The 23,489-nt window shown below is 33.1% G+C and overlaps 1 protein-coding gene across 1 annotated transcript in view; it reads left to right on the forward strand.

Annotated features, from left to right (window-relative positions):
- Nucleotides 1-23,489, forward strand: part of TFCP2 (transcription factor CP2) — a 65,903-nt gene that overhangs the window by 22,365 nt on the left and 20,049 nt on the right. Inside the window, exons 2-8 of the mRNA XM_074270370.1 lie at nucleotides 6,143-6,294; nucleotides 6,729-6,805; nucleotides 8,239-8,344; nucleotides 18,786-18,892; nucleotides 19,583-19,735; nucleotides 21,177-21,287; nucleotides 21,798-21,886. Coding sequence (XP_074126471.1) covers nucleotides 6,143-6,294; nucleotides 6,729-6,805; nucleotides 8,239-8,344; nucleotides 18,786-18,892; nucleotides 19,583-19,735; nucleotides 21,177-21,287; nucleotides 21,798-21,886 — 795 coding nt within the window. The remainder of the gene's footprint in view (nucleotides 1-6,142; nucleotides 6,295-6,728; nucleotides 6,806-8,238; nucleotides 8,345-18,785; nucleotides 18,893-19,582; nucleotides 19,736-21,176; nucleotides 21,288-21,797; nucleotides 21,887-23,489) is intronic.

The raw sequence follows: 23,489 nt of genomic DNA on the forward strand, positions 1-23,489 counted from the left end.
TCAGTTTGGATCTCCTCTATATATTGAAATAAGACTATTCTACTCTTTTCTTTTTTTCCTTTTTTGTGCCATTTTTGCTTTCTCATGCAGCAGCACATCCGGCACTGTGATATAGAGTACAAATAGCACAGTCACAAAGATTAAGATTTGTTGTCTTTACATTTTTTCATTTTATTTGCTATTTTTCTTCTGTTTTTACGTCCTTAATTCTTTTGGAAAGATCTGGCTTAATTGTCATTTTCCAGGTTTTCTATAAATTTGTTTTTCTTTGTGCTAGTTGTTGGTGTTTTATTTTTATAAAGGCAATACTGCAATGTTCTCCACTGCAAAAATTTTGCAAATTAGTTTATATTCTAAAGGAGTATTCATTATGTAATACAGGTGTTTATTGGAATAAAATGATCTACCATAATGCACTTGCCCTAAACTATATATCTTTGAGGAAGGGAGCAAACCTGTTAGTCTCCAAATTTTTCCTTTTCTTCAAAAAGGAGTCTGAGGTTATCACTGCCTTTGGTTTTACCCTCTTGTTATTTTCAATGCAGGGAAAATGTGAACTAGCAAAAAGTTGAGCAACTCTTATTTGTTTCTAGTCCAGAATTGTCTGAGGAAGAGAGACTTCATTTGGTTTGCCAAACAGAATTTTAACCTTAAATTTTAGATTTAGGGAAATTTTATAGAATACATAGGAACAGCCCATTTACTTAGGCTTGGTGGGCTAAATATTTGTTGTCACATTTTCCTGAGTATGATTAGCAAGTGGCACTTTAAACAGCTCTTGTCTGTCAATGGTATTTGAGGGAAAAAGTTTACTTGTAAACAATGAGGTGTTGCCATGTTGCAAAAGAATTAGCTTCAGTAATATATTCTAGGTAATTTACACTAAGCTTTTGAGGAAAGATAGGAATTTTTTTCCCCTGGTTATCACGAAATGCTACGGTAGGAAAGTTGTTTATTTAAACTAAAAAGCTAATTATATAAATATAAAAATTTTTAAATTGAGCTTTGGTGTATTATGTTTTATTTATCTTAGTCCCTGCTCATTTTCTTACCTACCATTAATCACCAATTGAGTGTTGCCTCAGATAAACTATGACCTGGGAAAAACATTATCTGAAAAAAGGCCACTATATCTGGGGCCATCCAGTCATCTTGATTTATATCTTGCCACTGGACCCAGATAGCTCTGGAAGAAAAAGTGAGGCTGATAAATTCGCACAGCCCTCCCTCACTTAAGTTTAATTCACTTGCATGTCATGGTATCACCTTCCTGATAGTATTGGGCCTCTTTGAGAACTAAGGACAAACAACAACAGTCTATTTCTAGACTCTTCTATGGACAGTTTGGAAGAAATTTTAAGAAGCATAAAAGTCTTGTGAGATAGGAATTTTTTTTTTCTTTTTTGCTTTTTTAGTGCCCTTTGTTTTTTGTTGGCACTTGTGTCATCTTTGCTCTATCAACCCATAGGGTCTTTGATCTCACAAGTGGATTAATCCAGAAGAACAGGAAGTCCTTCTTTTCTAGTCTGGTGAAAAAGCAATCTTTGTGGGAGGGTAGATAATTCAACTAAGTAAACATTTATTAAATACCTTTTGTGTGCTAGGTACTTTACTAGGCACTAGTGATACAAATAAGAAAGAAAAATAGTTCTTGGAAAGAAAACATACAAAAGAAAGCTGAAAAGGAGCTCGGGGAAAGCTTTTGGAGACACTTTAGGGAGAATTGTGTTATTTGTTCCATGAAGTTGTAGCCAAGCAGAGCTTCATATGAAAAGTAGAGTGACATCAGCCCTGAAGTCAGAAGACTCTGAGTTTAAATCCTATCTCTGACACTTAACACTTCCTGGCTATGTGACCCTGGGCAAGTCACTTAATCCCAATTGCCTCAACAATAAAAAAGAGAGAGAGGGAGGGAGGGAGGGAGGGAGGAAGGAAGGAAGGAAGGAAGGAAGGAAGGAAGGAAGGAAGGAAGGAAGGAAGGAAGGAAGGAAGGAAGGAAGAGGAGAGAGAGAGAAGTAGAGTGAGCTGGAAAGTCCAAATAATACTTTCTATAAAGAAAAAATGAGAGAAGTGTGTCCTCCCTTTCCTATTAAGAAAGCTACCTTTAGGAGGGGGAAAGGAGTTGTTAGCACAGTGATGAGATTTAGAGAGATCAGTAATTCCTTAATAGTCTGTAGAAGCTGTGGAGTTCATAAACTCTAGTTTGCACATAGGGATAGATACATAAATTTAGCTATCTGAATAATGATGGCAATTCTGCTGCTCAGGCATCAGCAGAAGAGAACTTTGTTGCTGTGTGTGTGTGTGTGTGTTAATTCAAATTTTGCTCTAGTTTTATAGAATAGGCATATCAAATCATCAGTACTTATTTATTTAGTTTCATTGGAAAAAGTTCTATGTAGATTCGTATGAATTTAGTCATTTTTATCGATAGTATTTGTGTGCCTACAATAGCCTTAAAAATCGTGTAGTCATTTTGGAGTCAGAAATCCTTTATTCATGTCCTCACTTTGCTAACCTCTCTAGGTCTCAGTTTCCACAACTATAAAATGGTAGGGCTAGGGTTGTATTAGATGATCTCTCCTATCTTTAAGTTCTGTGATACTTTTAATGTGGAGAAGTGAATTGATATATACTTGATAGAGGTGCAGAAGATATGGCAGTTATAAGGAATTTTGACATATTTAGCCTTTTTGCTATCTTACCATTTAATCTGCCACTTAAATCAACATAGACCACGCACGTTTCAAGGGTAATATAGGTTTTTTGTGGATAAATTAATACAACTTATAATAATGTTAAAGAATTAACAACACAATCCTGTCTCTACCTCTTAGTAGTTTTGAGATACTCATTCTCAAGAGTTTCTTTAATCATATTTGTTTTCTAGTCAGACCAGTTTTGCAAACAGAGATCCATAGGACTCAGATAAAGTAGGGCATATTCTGAGTCTCATATTCTATCATTAGAGCTAGTTTTACCCAACATTAGTAGAGGATAATTGCCTGATCTCCTGAAAACTACTTGCTGGGCTCATCCTGAACTTTTTCACCTCTATCCAAAATTTTGGACTTGAAAGGATCTTAAGCAGGATAACAATTCCCAATCCTGTTTTGTCTATATTAAGTATTTTCCAGTGGCCAAGTAGTATCACAAAATTTTCAAATGAAATTCTCTTTAAAAATAAATATGCCATATAATGGTTGGAATGGGTAAAAAGGGAGCAGGTGCATAAATTCAAATAAACAAGGACTGAAACTCCCAAAAGGTTGGAAATAATTATCTACTGAGGCTAGTCCATCTCCCTGATTTAAGGCAGAGCTGTATTTTTTTAGATATTTCATGAGGATTCTCTTGTGGTCCCAGGATAGGTTCTTAATTATAACCAGCAATGTGCAATCTTGTCACAAAGTCAGTCATTAACCAAGTTTTATTTTGAATTTAAAAGCAATATTTTTCTTCACAAGCCAATGCCTTGTGATAAAGAATCAAAGAAAAAAGCAGTCCCACAAAACTAACCAACATGTCAATCAAGTTGATATGTACAACATATATATAGTATTCTATACAAAATCCCTTGACTCTGCAAATCAGGAAAGGAGATACATTTTCTCATCTCTTCTTTACAGACAAACTTTGCCATTATAATCACACTGAATTTGTGCATTTGGTTTTTTTTTTTGTTTTGTTTTGTTTTGTTTAATTATTTGCAATCACTGTATCTATTTTTTCCATGCTTCCTGTTTTTCTGAATTTTTTATAGTTTCTTCATGCCATATTAAAGCTCCATTACATTCATGTCTATATTAAGGAAATCACAAATCCAGTCTCTCTCATAGTCTTACAACTTTTTTTACCCATTCCTCAACTGATGGGCATTTTATTCTAATTCTTTGCTACTACAAAAAGTATTGCTATGATTTTGGGGGAGGAGATTCTTTCTTTGATCTTGTTGGAGTGTATGCATAGGCTTTCGATGGCCAAATCAAAGAGGATAGCTCTTTTAGTGGTGTCTTGAGTGTAATTCCAAATTGTTATCCAGAATGGTTAAACCCATTGACAACTCTACTGATAATATATGTCTGTCTTTAACATTAACTATTCCAAACTTTTGTGCTCATCTTTGCCAATTTAAGCACTATTTTTACAAGGTTCCCTCTGCCATCATCTCCTAACTTAAGAATGTTTGCTCAGATAGACTGTTGAAGTAGTACGTATTGTTTTTTTTAATTATTCTACCTTTGCTAAGATAAAATTAGCAATGGATACCAGATTATAGAATCAGAAGACCTAGTTTCAAATCTTAACTTTGGCTTGTGGTGGTTGTTGTTGCCTTATGAAGAAGTTGCCTACTTAACTTAGTTGAGTTTGTTTTCCTCATTTGCAAAACAGATTTTCATCAATATTTATTGATTCAACAAAAATTTATTATTCACTATTTTAAAGCACTGTGCTGGATGCTGAGGATCCAGAGATAAAATTTAATCAATATTGTAGAGAATTACCAACAGTGGGAAAACTCTGGGTGAGGTAGAAGACCCTTCAGCCTAGAGGGAACTTACTAACAATGTCTTGGTTTGGCTCCCCATCTCCCCTAAGGGCTCTCAGCTTTCCTGAGAACTCGGGAAGCAGTGACAACCTGTGTTGTGATTGAAACAGAGTGATACCAGGTGGCAAACTATATACAACATCAAGTTGTTTATGTGGTCCCATGTGCCCAGTGTTGTTTTTATTACATAAGGGTATGAAGGTATAAAAAGAAGAAAGTTCTTGGAATAAACGGACTCTATTTTTTCACTGTCCTCCGGAGGCCTGCCTCATCACTTCTCCACTAAGACAGTATATTTTAATCATCCCGGTGTAGGAGCTCTAGAAAGCACAGTATTTTTTGTTACCCCAACTTGGGGACTCTGGAAGCAGGACACAACACAATATAACTTGAGGTTCTTATTTCTAATAATTAGAGAATATATGGACACAATTTGTGCTGCTAAACTAGTGTGATCTTGGATAAGTTTTTGTTTTGTTTTGTTTTGTTTTGTTTTGTTTTTGTTTTAATGAGTTTTTAATTGACGTTTCTTTTTCTTTCTTCCATCATCATAATATCCCTTGTGTCTCTCCTCTCATGGAGATATGCCAAGAGCTATACCACATGACAAATTTCTTTTAGAAAGGAAAAAAAAGTCACCATAATTAATCAATACATTGAAAAAAACTGAAATCATTTTCAGTAACACTTGTTGACCTCCCAATTCTCTCTTTTTTCAAGTCTTACTCCATCTTTAAAATTTTTGTTACATTTACTTTTGATTTTTTTGGTGATGTTTTTCCATTTGCATTGTTGTCATTATGTATATTGTTTTCTTGGTTCTGTTCAGTTTACTTTGCATCAGTTCATATAGATTTTTGCATTCTTCTTTCTCTATTTTCATCACATACATCATTTCTTATAGCACAGTAATATTTTTATATTCATGTACCACAATTTTTGTAGTTATTCCCTAATCAATGGACATCAACTACTTTATTTCCAATTATTAATTATTACTAAAAGTGCAGCTATATTTATAGGTTTAGTATATATGGGAATTTTTTTCTTATCAATGACTTCAGAAGAATCTTTCAAACTCTCTGGGTTTTAACTTCCTCAGATACAGAATAAGGACACTGATAGATTTGGTTTCTAATATGCTTGGTAGTTCTAAATCCCATGACTTAAGTTGCCCCTAGATATATGCTTAAGACAGGAAAAATGAAAAGAAACAACCATACATGAGAAATTAGGGGAGGGGAAGGTACCATTTTTAATCAAGGATCAAGGATAACATTATAAAATGTGCTATCACCCTAGGGTTGTACAAAAAACACTGTAAACTTTTAGCCATCATATAAATGTGAGTCAATAGTATTTTTATTGATGTCACTTGAATTTATAATGTGATTAAATGCAAGTTTTGTAAACATTTTACTTCACTTTGTAGACTAAATCAAACCTAACTGGTTATATGATATTTATGGGATTTTCAAGGTTTTGTGTTTATTTTTTTTATTGGTGGTAGTTATTTAACTATGTAATTAAAGTACAGTGAGAATCCCTTTTTATAACATTGTTTTTGAAAGTAATTTGTTTCTTTTGTTTTAGTGATGTCCTTGCATTGCCCATTTTTAAACAAGAGGAATCAAGCTTGCCTACGGATAATGAAAATAAAATCCTACCTTTCCAATATGTGCTTTGTGCTGCTACTTCTCCTGCTGTAAAGCTCCATGATGAAACACTCACATATCTCAATCAAGGTGAAGTACTTCTTTTGTCATGAATATTACTGAACTTCTTAGCATTCATGTCATTATATAGCAACTGTAACTTTCTTTGAAGATGGTTGTTTTGTGATTAGCTCTACTAAAAGGTTACCTCCACCATCTTTTGAGTTGAGTTGTAATGCCAATCTCATTCTTGCCAATAATGCAGAGAAAGAATTAATGGATTTATATTTCTCCTCTCCATTTATCTTTCTAGTTTCTAATCCAATTCCACTTTTCTCTCATCTTACATTTACAATATTTACAAATTACATTGGTCACAAAACACTTTATTTTGTGATCATAATTTAAACCAGTTGAAATTTTACTTTTTATAAGTTTTAACAAGTTTGTTTTTGATGAACTTTTTATATTATAATGGGTTTTAATTATAATGATTATAAACATGTAATCTTTATTTCTTTTAGGACAGTCTTATGAAATCCGAATGCTAGATAACAGGAAACTGGGAGAACTTCCAGAAATCAATGGCAAATTAGTGAAGGTAAAGGAAAGAGAAGAAACTGCCTGCTCACACAATTGTGTGTCTGCTATTTTTGAGACAACAAATTTCATAGTGTCCTGTAGATCCTATCTACCACAATTTGCTGACTCAATATGTTAATCTCAGGAAGCCAAGAGGAAGTCCTTTGAGTCTCACTTATATTTCAGAGCAGCTTTACCCACTTAAACTCTGATTAATGTGATTAGTGAAGATCCAACTGCTATTTGAAAAGCCTCAGAATGGTGAAAGCTTACTCTTTCATCATCATTGTTGGTCTCCTTGGGCTTAATGTAAAATGAACTGCTGCTATGAAAATAGGCAGGTTCTTTGAGAGCTTTGAAAGCAACCCTTAGGCTTCCTTTCTCCAATGGTATTTTGCTAAAGTAACAGGATAAATAGAAGCTATTGCTGCTGTGATACCATCTGTAACTAGAGAGTTGTTGATGTTGAGTTGTTTCAGTCATGTCTGACTCTGTGACCCCCATTTAGAGTTTTCTTTGCAAAGATCTGGAGTAGTTTGCCATTTCCTTCTCCAGTTCATTTTATTGTTGAGGAAACTGAGGCAAACAGAGTTAAGTGACTTGCACATCTAATACATGTCTGAAGCCAGATTTGAACTCAGGAAGATGAGTCTTCTGAGAATAGGTCCAGCACTCCATCCATAACTAGAGGTATGGTTAGAATAATAGTTCTATGCATGTTGTAAAATGTGACAGAAAAGAAGGATCCATGCTTTTTTTCATGCTTTTTTAGTTTGTGTCAGTTTGTGTGGATTGGCAAATTTTTCATATACATTGGCAAAACTGGGCCAATTGTAGTGTGTAATTAGTAAAGAAAAAAAGTTTAAGATAATCATCTCTGATGCTTTTTTGGCATCAAAACTAACATTTGAATCAAGTCTCAAGTAGTGGGCACCACTGCTATAACAGAAAATCTCGGTTGCTGAACAGGGTTCTAATGATATTTAGAGCTGTCTGGGAAGCCCTGAGCCAGGAATATAATGCTCAAAAGAACATAACAAAGATGAGGTCCAGCAATTGATTTAGGCTAAGCACTGTTCATTTTGTTTTGTCATCACTGTCTGTCAGAATAAGCAGAAAGAAGAGCATTTTTAACAAATACAACCTTAGTATTTAAAGCTAGAAAGGATCTTAACATCTAATCTAAACTTTTCATTTTATAGATGAGGAAACTGAGACCCAGAGATATTATATGACTTACCCACATTTAGCAGACCTGAGATTTGAATTCAGGTCCTCTGATCTCTTTTTTAATTCTTGTGCCTGTTGCACCAAAGCTGCTTTTTATAGGGTCATAGAACTTTAGAGCTAGTGAGATCTTAGAAATCATGTAATCATACCTTCTTGGTAAAACTGATAACCTTGGATCATAAATAGATCCTATTATTAATCGTTTTTGCCTTTTCTTTCCAGAGTATATTTCGAGTGGTATTCCATGACAGACGATTGCAGTACACTGAGCATCAGCAGCTTGAGGGCTGGAGATGGAACAGGCCAGGGGACAGAATCCTTGATATAGGTGAATTGGGAAAATTTACTACTTGAAGGGAGGCATTTAGATACAATAGAGAAGTAGTTTTCTTTGACTGTTATTTCAAAATACTTTGCAAATTTAATGAAAAATCATTATTGTAAAAAAAAAAATGAAAAAACAAATTGGTATTGAAATAGAAGTTAAAATTTTAAATTCTTATTTCTATATCATAATTGTACTTGCTTTTTCAGAGAGATGGTAGGAGATTTCTAGAGTTTAAACTCTGTAAGAGCAGCATTTATCTTCTGTAATTAATCAATAACTGAATGAATATTGAGTCTCTACCAAGTGCCAGGCACTATGCTTAGGCTCCACTAGTGGATACAGTTTATTAAATATTCTTCCCCTCAAGGATCTTCTCTGTTTGGGGAAACAATATGTACCCAAAGAAATATGTACAAAAAAGATATAAAAGAAAACAAAGTATTTAGTGGGGAGGAAGAATTAGTTGCTTGGGACCCCAAAAGATTTCATGGAGGAGGCAGTCCTTGAGTTGAAATTTAGAGGAAGCTGATAAGTCATTTTGACTGGACTGAAGAATGTATGAAGTGCTTAATATGTAAAAAGTTGGAGAGGTTATTTATTGCCAGACTTTGAAGAGTTAAATGCAAAACAGGGTTTGCAACCTATAAAGATGAGACAAATTGGATTATTCTTCAGAAAAAGGCAGATGAGGAGAAACCATCAGGAATTCTTTTACTCTTTTTGAGGGATTATGTTGAATTCTCTTCATGTGGCTACACAGTGGCATAGGTAGAGAAGTCCAGCTATTCATTTTTGCCAGGTATAATACATTATTTTCTTATTTTAAAAACTTTTTTCTTTTAATTGACAAGCATACATTTTCTCTCCCTCATATTCCCCAGTACACACCACAAAAACAAAAAGAAAAATGAAGAGAAACAAAACCATTGTAACACATGTTCATAGGAATGGTTTTGTTATGTTTTGGTGACATTAAAAGAAAAAAAAAGAGTATATTAAGAAACATACAAAGAATCTGAAGGGAATAGAAGCATTCATTGCTTTATTGTATTATGTTATTTTCATAGTGAAATAAAATAAATTCCAAGGTAGCTGTGTCCAGAAATGTTTATCTCATTCTATGAGTCCATCATCTACTCTGTTAGGAGATAGATGAATATAATTATTCTAGATTCTCATGGTTGGTATTTATCAAAGTTCTTAAGTCTTTCAGAGTAGTTTATTTTTACAATGTTACTATTATACATTGATTGTTCTGGTTCTTCTCAGTTCACTTTGGATTAGTTCTTAGAAGTCTTCCTCTGCTTCTCTGAAACTTAACTCTTTTATCCTTTATTATGACACAGTATTTTCATCTTATTTTCATGTACCATAATTTATGCAGTTTTTCCCCAATTGACGGACAACCCTTTGGTTTCAGTTTTTTGCCACTACCAAAAGAGCATTTGTAAATATTTTTCTTCTTCCTTTAGGGTTATAGACCTAGTAGTGCTATATTACTATCAAGGTTATTCACAGTTGAGTAATTTGGGGGTTTAGTTCCAAAATGGTTTCCAAAGTGACTAGCCCAGTTTAGAATTTTGATAGTAGTACCTTTTTCCTTTCCAACTCCTCAAACATCTTATTTTTGTTTTTCATTAACTTTGCTGATCTTACAAGTATGATGTGGAAACTCTGAGTTACTTTGCCTTTTTCTTATTTAATCTGCATTTCTATTTCTATTATTTAACTTTCTTCTTTTGAAAACTGTTCATATCCTTTGAACATTCTTAATTAGGAAATGACTTACTATAATATTTGAATCAGTTTCTTAAATATTTTGGAAATGAGACTTTTGTTTTTAGAGAAACATTCTGCAAAATTTTTTTCTCCCTGTTACCTATTTCCCTTCTCATTTTAACTGCATCGATTTTATTAATGCAAAAATTTTTAAATTGTACCTATATTTGTTCTCCCTTTTCCCCTCCTTATATTAAAGAGAGAGAGAAAGTAGTTTGTGAGAAATATGCATAACTTTAGCATTGATTTTTGATTTTGATTCAGGCTACTTCTACTCCTTGTCCCTTCTCACTTCCCCTTTATTCAAACATCAATCAAAGTTTCTTTTGAACTTCCTTCATGGCATATTTTCCCTATTCTGTTTCTCCTCCCTTTCTATTTCCTATTGAGTCCAGTGTATTTTTATGCCACACTATGTATTCTACCCTTTTTTGACCAGATTAGCTGTATAATTTTTTACTTATGTTGTTGTTTAGTTATTTCAATGTTCAACTAACTTTTCATGACCTTTGAAATTTTGGGGTTATAGACCTAGTGGTGGTATCGCTGTCAAAGGACATTCACAATTGAATAATTTTGGGGTTTAGTTCCATATTGGTTTTTACAATGAGATTTTCTTAAGCATAAAGATAGTGTCATGGTTTGCCATTTCTTTCTCCAGTTCATTTTAGTGAGGAAATTGAAACAGATTTCAAGTGACTTGCTCAGGGTCATACAAGCAAATGTCTTAAGGCCAGATTTAAATTCACAAAGAGGAATCTTTCTGATTTCAGGCCTGACATATGAAATGCCCTTTATATTGTGTACCCAGATAATATGGTATTAAGTTTCTATTGTCTTCATCCCAATTTATTTTCCAAGATATCTTTTTTTCTGTAATGTCATCAAAATATAACAAAATATGATCCTGGAAATTAGCATTGCAAAGGAACACTTTTCTCCCTTAGAAATTACTATGTTCTTGTATTCCTTCCATTTGCTCAAGTATATTTATCTTTTTATGTTTCTCTCGATTCTTATTTTTTCAACAAGAATGTTTTATAATGTTCTCTGTTTCATTAAAGAATCATTTTTTCCCCTGTGAGATTATCAGTTTTCCTAGGTAAATTATTCTTGGTTATAAGCCTATATCTTTGGCTTGTTGAGATATCATATTCCAAGCTTTCCCTTCCTTATAGTTGTATCCTATCAACTCACTCTCTTTTTTTCTCCCCCAAGGCAATTGGGGTTAAGTGACTTGTCCAGGGTCACACGGCTACGAAATGTTAAGTGTCTGAGACCAGATTTGAATTGGGGTCCTTCTGGCTTCAGGGCTGGTGCTCTACCCACTGCTCTCAGCTCTCTCTGCTATTGGTATCATATTTTGTATAATCCTGAAAAAATGGCTTCTCAGTACCTGCATTCTTTTGTTCTGGCTGCTGGTAGTATTTTTTCTTTCATCTGGAAGTTTTGTATTCTGATTATGACATTCATGAGCATTTTTATTTTGGGGTTTCTTTTAGAAGTTGACTGGTGGATTCTTTCTATTTGGATGTTACCTCTTCCCCCAATGGGTCTGAGCAGTTTTCATTCATGATTTCTTGAAATATGGCATCCAGACCTTTCTTTGTTTGTGGTTTTTGTATGGACTGATTTTTTCTCCTTGATCTATTTCCAGGTCATTTATTTTTCATGTTTTCTGCTTCTTCTTCTTCTTTTTTTTTTTTTTCAATCTTTTGATTTTGTTTTAATACTTGTTTCATGAAATCATTAATTTCTCATTGGTCCATCTAATTTTATTTTTAATTTGGGTAAGATTTTGTTCCTTTTGTACTAAGTTGTTATTTCTCTCTCTTCACATCTTTCCTTAAGTGCTTTCTTTTATTTTCAAATTCTTTATTCAAGAGATCTCATTTCGTTTATGACAGAATTTTAAAACTCTTGCTTCATTTCTTCACTCTAGTTGATCTTATGATCAAATTGTTTTTATTTTCAGCTTTGCTTGCAAATGTTATAAAGTTATTCCTTTTTTCTCTATTTTTCTTTTAAGCATCTCTGACTTCACATAAAATTTTTATTTTGGCCCATCTTTTTTTTTGTTTTTCATTCTTTATAGTTTTATTACCCAAATTCGCACTTTGTGTTAGAGCCAGATTCTGCACAGTTCTGACTTTTGTGGTCCTGATCTTTATTCTCTGGGTTTCTCTGATATTTTTTTCTCGATATTAAGGGTTTTTTTTTTTTCCCCCAAAAGATTTTAGGGAATAGCTCAGCCTGGGAACTTGTAAACTTTTAGCATGTCCTCAGTGGTCTGAGGCTGTTTTCCAGTCTTAGTTTAACAAATTTCAGAACCTGGTTTTAGGCTGGGCAACACAGCTGCTGATTTGCCCATTATTAGAGTTCCAGGAGAGTACTGGCAGCCCTATTCCTTATCAGCTAGATAGAAGGTTTTGTAAATTCAGAGAGACGGAACTCCTGTGTTTAATTGCAGGCCTAGATTATGGTAGTGGATTGAGTATACTATCTCCATCCTAAGTCAGAGTTCCAGAACTTCTTTCTTTTCCTATTCCCTGTCCAGTACACAGTCTCAGTCAGATTTTATCTGTACTGAGTTTCCTACTGTTGGATCTTCAGCCCAGCTTTAGGATCAGAGCCATGCAGCTATAGGCTGGCTCCTATCCTATTCCTTGCAAGATATATAGTCTTAGGTCATGTCCATGTAGGTCTATGACCATACTTTTTGATTTAGTGTACAGCTGGAATTAATTCCCTGTGCTGGAAGGTTTTTGCATGGGTTTTCCTTGCTTTTCCCCAGTGCCAGCACATCTTTGGCTGTCCCCTTTTGCTAAAATAGAACAGAAAGATGATTATTTGATTTCTCTCTGGATTTTTTTATTACTACCCAGTTTGCTGCTTTTTCTTGGCCTTTGCTGGAATAGTTTGGTGGGAAAGTGCTAGGCTGTATTACATTTCCCAATTCTTACCATTTTTGCCAGTCTCTTTTATATTTTTCTAAACTTACTGTCTTTCTAGGAGCACTACTCTTAACAGTTGAGATGCTGCTGCTGCTGCCAGGTACCATATAGGAAGAATCTAGCCTGGATCCTATAACTGACCTTATTTAGATTCCCCAGAATTCTGAGTCCATCTTAGGTCTGATCCAAGGAAGCTTTTGCCTTTGATTCCATGCTATTCTCTCATTGCCATAAATTAGTGTAAGAACTTACTGTTCTTGTTGCTTCCCTTAGAAGAATGTAAACTCCTTTGAAGTTGTAACTGTTCCTTTTTTTTTTTTTCCTAGCATCTTTTACAGTGTCTGGTATATAATAGGTACTTAATAAATGCTAAATGAGTTGTTTAATATTTTGAAACTCTCTGATTACTGTGCTTCCTAAACTGTCCCAATTGCTCTGCTTGATTGGCCCTCAGGTTGAAATCCCCCTATATATCCAAAGTATCTTTTCAGAGCTCACCTGAAACATTTTTCTCAGAAATTTCTTTGTTGTTCTCTCTATATCCAGACAGAGAGGTGTGTGGGGATGTGTATGTGTTAAGTAAACTTGATTGGTTCTCAGTCACTTTTAGGATGTAATTTTAAAAACTTTCATTTGGCCTTCACATTATAACCTATCACCTCTTAAGCTTTCCAATCTTTTTATACCTTCTTCCCTCCCATATACTCTCTAATCCATTGGCACTGGCCTCTGTTTTGTTCTGTGAACAAGACAATAAACCAAGTATAATGCTCAGAAAGGAAATACATTGTTAGTGAAGTACATTAGCAAAATCATCTTTAATAATCATGTGGGAAAGGATAATGAATATAATAAGAAAAAATACACATCAGTCTTTCTGGTAAAGACAAAATAATCGTGTAAATAGGCAGAGATGGACTGATAAAGTAGTGCTCAATTAATGTTTACTAACATAGGAGTAGAAAAATTTTTCCTTAATATAATAAAAAGCATATCTTCACCATCTTATACTAATTTTTTATAGAGTGAAAGAACACAAAGAGCAGCCCCACTAAAATTTGAGGTAAAATTTTTAGTAGCAGCAATAAAACATAAGAAATAATGGAATAGAGAGCAATTAAATTTAATTACTTCTGTTTAGAGATTCTGTGGCTATCTACCTAGAAAACCTAAGATGGTAAGAAAAAAATGAGTGTAATAAGTGACTTTTAGAGCAGAGGAGATATATAATACATCTTACAAAAATCATCTTAATTTTTATAGAGATCCAGTAGATAAATCAGTAGAGAAATACCTTTCATGACAGCAGCTACGTGCACCAGTCGACTACATTAAAAGACTAGACCCATAATGGATAGAGATAACTTAATAATTATTTTTAATAGAAATCAAAGAACTAAGAAAATAAACTATCTGCTATTCATTATTGAATCAAATAAATATTGTTTTAAAAAAGATCAGTACTTTCCAAAGTAATCTACAGATTTAATGCAATATCAATAGATAAGTTTATAGTAATTGAGCATAACAAAACTCATAAAGAAAAGCCAACAAAAACATATTAGTAAGTATGAAAAAGGATATTGGCTTGCCCTGCCAGATTAAAAAATGTACTATCAGACAGGTTTTTTTTTTTCTTACTTACATACACACACACACACACACACACACACACACACACACACACCCCTCTACCTTTTACAGTCTCTTTTCTTTCATAGTAAAAATGGGAATAGAGAAGTTAGTATATTTAAGGGAATACTATTTGATATTTGGTTCAAACACTGGTGAATGGAATCAATGAGTCAGTTAAGAAGTGTTGGAAAAAATTATATGACTATATCGCTGTGGTAGTTGTTGTTTGTCCTTCATTCTCAAAGACTATTGTGACACCAGAGAATTGATTGATACATGACATGCAAGTGAATATGGTGAAAAAATGTTCTGGATAGATATTTAACACTCTATGAACACAATAGACTCTCAACTGGATTAGCAATAAAGATACGAAAAAAAATCACTTCCAAAACATGGAAAAAAATGTTTTTGGCTCAGCTTATAGAGAAAGAATATTTTTTTAAAAATCAATCTAACAAGTGGAATATAACCAAAAACTGAAAAGGAAAACTATATATATTTTTGTCAGCAATTTAATAAATAAAGTTTGCTGGAATTTTCTTTCTAAGAACATTTCTTTCTTTTTTTTCTTTTATTAATTTTATAATTATAACATTTTTTTGACAGTACATATGCATAGGTAATTTTTTTTTTTTAAATAGCCTTATCCCTTGTACTCCCTTCTGTTCTGAACTTTTTCCCTCCACCCCCTACCCTAGATGGCAGGCATTCCCATACATATTAAATATCTTATAGTATATCCTAGGTACAATATATATGTGCAGAACTGAATTTTGTTGTTGTTGTTGTTGTTGCAAAGGAAGAATTGTATTGGGAAAATAAAAATAATCTGGGAAGAAAAAAAAATGCTCACAATTTACACTCATTTCCCAGTGTTACTTTTTTGGATGTAGCTGATTTTGTCCATCATTGATCAATTGAAATTGGATTAGCTCTTCTCTATGTTGAAGATATCCACTTCCATCAGAATACATCCCATACAGTATCCTTGTTGAAGTGTATAATGATCCCCTAGTTCTGCTCGTTTCACTCAGCATCAGTTGATGTAAGTCTCTCCAAGCCTCTCTGTATTCCTCCTGTTGGTCATTTCTTACAGAACAATAATATTCCATAACATAATTTACCCAACCGTTCTCCAATTGATGGAAATCCATTCATTTTCCAGTTTCTAGCCACTACAAAAAGGGCTGCCACAAACATTTTGGCACATACAGGTCCCTTTCCCTTCTTTAGTATTTCCTTGGGATATAAGCCCAGTAGTAGCACTGCTGGGTATGCACATTTTGATAACTTTTTGGGCATAATTCCAGATTACTCTCCAGAATGGTTGGATTCTTTCACAACCCCACCAACAATGCATCAGTGTCTCAGTTTTCCCACAACCCCTCCAACATTCATCATTATTTGTTCCTGTCATCTTAGCCAATCTGACAGGTGTGTAGTGGTAGCTCAGAGTTGTCTTAATTTGCATTTCTCTGATCAATAGTGATTTGGAACACTCTTTCATATGAGTGGAAATAAGTTTTTATTTCATCATGTGAAAATTGTCTGTTCATATCCTTTGACCATTTATCAATTGGAGAATGGTTTGATTTCTTATAAAGTCAATTCTCTGTATATTTTGGAGATGAGGTCTTTAGCAGAATCTTTAACTGAAAAATGTTTTCCCAATTTGTTACTTCCCTTCTAATCTTGTTTGCATTAGTTTTGTTTGTGCAAAACCTTTTTAATTTGATGTAATCAAAATTTTCTATTTTGTGATCAATAATGTTCTCCCTTGGACACAAACTCCTTCCTCTTCCACAAGTCCGAGAGGTAAACTATCCTATGTTCCTCTAATTTATTTATGATCTCATTCTTTATGCCTAAATCTTGGACCCATTTTGATCTTATCTTAGTATGTGGTGTTAAATGTGGGTCCATGCCTAGTTTCTGCCATACTAATTTCCAGTTTTCCCAGCAGTTTTTGTCAAATAATGAATTCTTATCCCAAAATTTGGGATCTTTGGGTTTGTCAAACACTAGATTGCTATTTTTATTCACTGTCTTGCCCTGTGAACCTAATCTATTCTACTGATCACCTATCTAAGAACATTTCTTAAATTTCTCCCAAGTCTACTCCTCAAAACTGTTATTGGCTTTGTTATTATATAGTTACGGGATAGCCTTTCTATCTGTTTCAAAAAAGATTTGCGATAAATATAATGATATGAATATCTGACATGCAGACTCTATAGGAAATTGATAAAGTCATAAGATTTTAATAAATATACCTCACTAAAATAATTGTAAAAGCTCTGAACATTACAAGTTTTGAAAAAAGTGTTAGCTGTTAATAACTACATGGGAAAATGTTCAGATTTCCTGTTTGGAGAAATGTAGAACAAGGCAATTGTTAATTATCATGTTATATTCACTGGAAAGACAAAACATACATACATTCATATGTATATGTATACATATATGTATGTTATGTATAATAAAATTCTATTCTGGCACAGCTATGGAAAAACATTTTATTGCATTTTGGTAGGACTTATATGCAAACTTTCCAGAGAGCTTTTTCAATATTCAGTACAAATCACAAAACTGATGATAATTCTGACTTAGAGATTTCATTTCTAGAACTTAATTTCAAAACTTTTATGAAAAGAAAAAAAAGAAAGAAAGAAAACTATAGCTGCATTATTTGTAATAACAAAAAAATCATTTGTATATTCATAAAGAAATACTGAAAACAATGATGCTATACTAATGTAAAATAATGTAGTACTATAAAAATACAAAGTAATATAGACAAACCTTAGTCATCAGAACCTGAACAGGGTACATATTAACAGCTGTATTTGGGCAGAACTTGATTCAGAGGAATTTGGAAGTAGACACTTATTTCTATTGATTAATGTTAATTTTATTTTTTTATATTTTAATTTTATATTTAATTTTATATTTTTTATTTTAATTAATTTAATTAATTTATTTTAACTAAATTTAATTTAATTTTATATTTAAAATTTAATATACAATTAATATACAAATTAAGCACAAATGAAGCAGAAATGTGGAAAAGGAATTTTTCTCTAACACATCTACCAAGGATAGTGAGATCTTGAGACATTATGACAATTACATTTTCTCTAAGGAAGCTACTCTTAATTTATATAGTTGAGTCATATATATTCATAAGACTCTTAATACATTTCTATCTTTGATTAATAAAATGAATTTATACCTTTGTGAATGGGAGGGAAGTAAAGAGGGAGAGAAAGATGATAACTTCTGAACTGAAAGCTACTAGATTTAAATGAGAGCAGTAATTCTCACATAGATGATACAACATACTCAAGTAGCATTTCCCTCAGGGTCAATTTAATAGTCATTTACAGTGAAATACTTCTGAAACACATTCAGTTATGATCCCTGGCTTTATATTGAAGTGTTGCTCTACTAGGGATAATAAGGTGAGGCTATATTTTATATTGTTAAATAAGAAGATTGAATCCATATCTTCCTGATAATTAAATATTATGAGGAATAAAATCTAGAGTTTTATTTAAGCCTACAATGTAATACTTTGTTGCTTTCCTTTTTTCTGTAGCACTTGTCACCTAATCCTAGATGAAGAACTCTCTCCAATGGCATTGAAACTGTGTACTATATTTTATTCAATGAATGTTTTTCTACTTATAATGTTTTTTGACTCTTTTTTTTGACTCCTTTTCTTAATGAACCTCCGTTAGGCCTTTGAAATAACATGATTAATTCTGTACTTAGATACATTGTGGTATAGATCATTTTCATTTGGGTCAGAATTAAAATTAAGATGTAGCAAGTCATCTGAGTGGCATCTTAGTAAGTTAGAATGTAACTATTAAATTGATTCTGTGAATAAATTGTTTTTCTAGTACTGTAAATTTTACTAAAATAATCACTTTTTAGCAATAGAAAAAGTTTTAAGATTCAGACAGGTTCATTTTAACTCTGGACAGGAACATGAAAATCAGTGGGTTATTTTTCCATTTAAGCCTAGTATTATTAAGTTGCTTGATAATTAATATTTTATCTTTCAGATATTCCAATGTCTGTAGGTATAATTGATCCTAGGGCAAATCCAACACAACTGAATACTGTGGAATTCCTCTGGGACCCTGCAAAGAGGACATCGGTGTTTATTCAGGTAAGAAAATGTGGTGTCCAATGATAAAGAACAAAGTTGATTGTTTTGCTGAATAAGGAATATAATATGATAAAGATATAACTAATGCAAATTCCAACTTCTCAGAATTTGGTTTAGAGTTTCTTCGAATGAATGAATGAAAAAAGTATTTACTGAGCACCTAATACATGCTAAGTACTATTAATATAGTACTTGCTAGAAAAAGTGAGACAGTCTCTTCTCTCAAGGAGTTTATGCTGTGATTGAGAGAGACAAAACATGTAAGAGAACTCATTTGCATGACATGGAAAATCCTTAAGTGTTTGATGGTAGAACAAATGGCAAGGTCTAGGAGTCCTTAGGATGCATTAACAGCATGTGCCCAGGTATCTGGAGGATATAGAACATCATACTGGTAATAGTAAATTCTGATAGTCTTCTTTTTCCCCAGAATGATTGTAGTTGGGGACTCCAGATGATTTAAATATTGTATACAACCACATTGGTGTAGGTATGAAAGAAAAGCAAATGAAACAAGCACTGGTCTTGCCCTATCCTTCACAGAGTCTGTAAAAAATTATGTCTCTCTTAATTACCTTCATGAATAAATTGCTTCCTCAGATTTTTCTAGGTAATCAAAATGGCTAAAAAGGCAAAAGGAACATTATTTTTAATATTGTTGGGTTTGCTTTTTGTGGGTTTTTTTTTCAGGTACATTGTATCAGTACAGAGTTCACCATGAGAAAACATGGTGGAGAAAAGGGTGTGCCATTCCGAGTTCAAATCGACACTTTCAAGGAGAATGAGAATGGAGAGTACACTGAACACTTGCATTCAGCCAGCTGTCAGATCAAAGTTTTCAAGGTACTGCTGTTTTGCTGAGTCTCTGTCCTTTTCTCAGTTTCCTTCAACAGTTATCAACAAATCAGAAATCTAAATTTTCATTTCCAATACAGTGTTATAAAAATGTGGCCTAACCTGGAAGTATGCTCACTTAATTGTGACTTCTGTTTGGTTTGGGATTTCTTGTATGGATACAGAAACAAAATTCTTCTCAGCTATATGAATTCAAGTTACCTGTCTCCGATGAATAATAACCTCCAGTACTGAAAGAATTGATAGCTATATTGCTGAACCATTGTCAATAATAAACAAATTACATGCATGTGAAATTGTTGGAACAGCTAACAATGATGACAAGATCAAAAAAAGATTAGAACAAAGATGTCACACATGGTTTCCTGGCTATATAGAGCCTGCAAAATTCCCAAGTATGATCAGAATCAGATTTTAATGTAATTGAGAAATATCTAATAAAATAAATAAAAATACAACCAAATATAGGTAACATTACATTTTCAAATTTAGTCAACATGAGTTTGACATCACTAAGCTAGGGTAGGCTCAGTATAATAAGATTAAATTCAGTAACAAATGTAAAATCTTAAACTTAGTATGCAAAAAAAATCAGCTTCACACGATGGGCAAGGTAGGGTTGGTCAGCAGTTTATCTGAAAATGATTTAAGGCTTTTTAGTAGACTGAAAATTCCGCTAAATTTTAATCAGCAAGTGTGGTGGTAGCACCAAAAAATTTAATGTCATTTTTTTCCTACCTAAAGAAAGACATAGCTTTCCAGAATAAGGATATTTGCCTAGTGTTCTGCCCCCATCAGTCCACCTCTGAGTATTATATTCCGTTCTGGGCAGTATAGTTTAAAATGAGAGTATCTAGAGAAAAACATCAAGATAGTGAAAAGCCTTGAATTCATACCAGACAGGAGTCAATTGAAAGGATCTGGTGATGATTTAGCCTGGGAAAGAGTATTGAGGAGATATGATAACCAGTTTCACATATTTAAAGAGATGTGCTATGAAGAAGGAATTTGACTTGTTATAATTAGCCACACAAGAAAGAACCAGAAACAAGGGGTGGAAGTTGCAAGGAGGCATTTTAGGTTTGCTATTAGAGGAAAAACCCAAATAAATCCTTCCCTTAATTTAAAACACTTAAAAGTTACCAAAAGTAGAAAATACTGCCTCTAGAGGTAATGACCTGTATTTTCTTGAAGGTCTTCAAGCCAAGGGTGAATGACTTTTCAACTATTTATTAAAAGGAGTTCCTTTTAAATGTATAGATTGAACTAAATGGCTGCTTAGTTCTCTTCCAACTCTCAAATTCTGTGATTCTTTGAGCTCTTAGGGATTGAAGGAAGCTTGTATGGTTTTGCCAAACAATTGCCAACTATGTTAGTCCATTTATCTCTATCAGAATGCATACTTTAACCAAAATCTTTCTAATACTAGCCAAAAGGAGCAGACCGAAAGCAAAAAACAGACAGGGAGAAAATGGAGAAGCGAACCCCTCATGAAAAGGAAAAATACCAACCTTCCTATGAGACAACTATACTCACAGAGGTAAAATGATTTTTTCAGGGTTCATTTTAGGTTGGTTTTTTTTTGTTTTTTTGTTGTTTTTTGGTTTTTTTTTTTGAGTGATTTGCCTTCTCTTGGAATTAACTTTCCTATTGCCCAACTAAAACTAATAGACCTGCTGAGTAATTATTTATTTCTTTTGTTCTGTTTTTTGATCCTGAAGAGTAGATTGTTCTTTTTAAGGAAAGACCATTTTTAACGGTATAGAGAGAATTTGGGATAGAACATTTACTCATCAATGCATTTATTTCCCCCCAAACATTTATAAAGTGATATGAGATTCTTGTATTTGCCTTGTATGGTATGGATATTGGTCCTGGGAGAAGTATATAGACCTCTGAAAATAGAGGAAATTTGTGAGGTCAGGACTTTAGAAACCAAGATGTGATTCAGGAACATTATCTTGTAGTTCAGGTATCACTGTTTTTTTAAAGAACATTAAGAGTAAGTTTATTGGGTCTACTTCATGTTTAAGTTATGCTTTGTTTTTAGTGTTCTCCATGGCCTGAAATCACATATGTCAATAATTCCCCATCACCTGGATTTAACAGTTCCCATAGCAGTTTTTCTCTTGGAGAAGGGTAAGTCTGAGAAATAGAATTGGCTTGGTTTGAACTCCAGTATATCCTTTCGTGATCTTTCCAGAAGTGAGGTGTTCATTTATAGATCAGTAATTGCTATAGTGCTTTATTGTTTACAAGACACTTTCTTCATAACATCCTTAGGGAATTACCTTTGAAAGGTAATATAAGTATTTTTGTCCTTTCTTGAAGAAAAGGAAATTGTAGGATACAAGGTCTAATAAGTATTGGAGTTGGGCCTCAAACCCATGTCTTCTGACTTTATGTCCCACATTTTCTCCCTCTGTATTTATTATATCATCTCTGGTCCATGTTTTGGCAGCAATGATTTGGTAATCATTGTTGGATTAGCATCAATAGAAATTTGAGAGTTTCTATAGCTTTTGCAATCTTTTTAACTCATGAAAATAGCATTTGTGGTCAATTTAGGGGTACTGTGCAGATAGACTAATGCAAGTCTCCTACCATATTTTAATTGTTTAATATATGTATTATAGAAAAGTTCTTCATATATCCTTTGTGCTTTTTTGTTAATACTTTATAGATAATTGCCAACTAGTATTTGAATATTGATATCTTAGAAAGTTAAGGCTGATACAGCATCCTGGAAAAAAAAGAGCATTGATTTATTTGCTAACTCTGATGCTTATTCGATTTGTGTGTAAGGGACAAGTCTTAATCGCTTAGAGCCTATTTTCTCATTTGTAAAATGGGGGTAAAAATATTTACCTTATTCAACCACAAAAGGTTGTTATAGGGCTCTTATTAGATAATGGATGTGGAAGCACTTTGTCAAGTGCTTTTAATTTAAAATGTATACTGTTGTTATTATTTCTTTTAACTCCTTATTTCCAGAAGTAAATGAAAGTTGGCAAGAAGCCAAAAAAATAGTTATAGATCATAGGGTCATTGATTTAGAGCTTGAAGGGACTTTAAAAAATCATTTAGACCAACCTCTTCATTTTATAAGTGAGGAAACTGAGACCTAGAGAGGGACATGCATCCTGGCTAGTATGAATAGGACAAAGAAAAGACCAAGTCAGGACATAAGGGGGAAGCCCCAATGCGAGAAAACTGTCTGAAGAGAGCTCTTAGCATTTAAAACTCTTGATTCTACTAGGCTTTTCCTAAGAGTTTCATTCAGGTTTGAAATAGTGGGGATGGTTTATTTACATAAATGTTTGATTTCATTTATTTAGGACTTATTTCACCTTTGAGGAAGTTTATAAGATTAAGCATAGTACAAAATATTAAAGATTAAGCATAGTACAAAATATTAAAGATAAAAATAAAAGAGAGGCCAAATAAAAATAGAATGAGAAGACATTGCCGGCAATCTGAGGAAATTGCTAACATGGACATTAAATTTGATCTGGGTTTTATGTTAGTTAAGGTTGGAAAATTGCATTTAGGTTACATTATCTAATGAAAGTTCAACCAACAATCTGTGGATGCAAACATTTTCCTGACATTATGATATATTTATAATTAAGTGGATTATATAGTCTATATAATGATTCTAAAGATCTTAATTTTATTTTGCTTTCTTGTCAGTTTTTTTCTCTTATTCTTTCCGTTCTTCCTTCACTCTGTTATGAATCTT

This window comes from Sminthopsis crassicaudata, chromosome 5 (assembly GCF_048593235.1).
Source record: "Sminthopsis crassicaudata isolate SCR6 chromosome 5, ASM4859323v1, whole genome shotgun sequence".
Classification (NCBI taxonomy): Eukaryota; Metazoa; Chordata; class Mammalia; order Dasyuromorphia; family Dasyuridae; genus Sminthopsis; species Sminthopsis crassicaudata.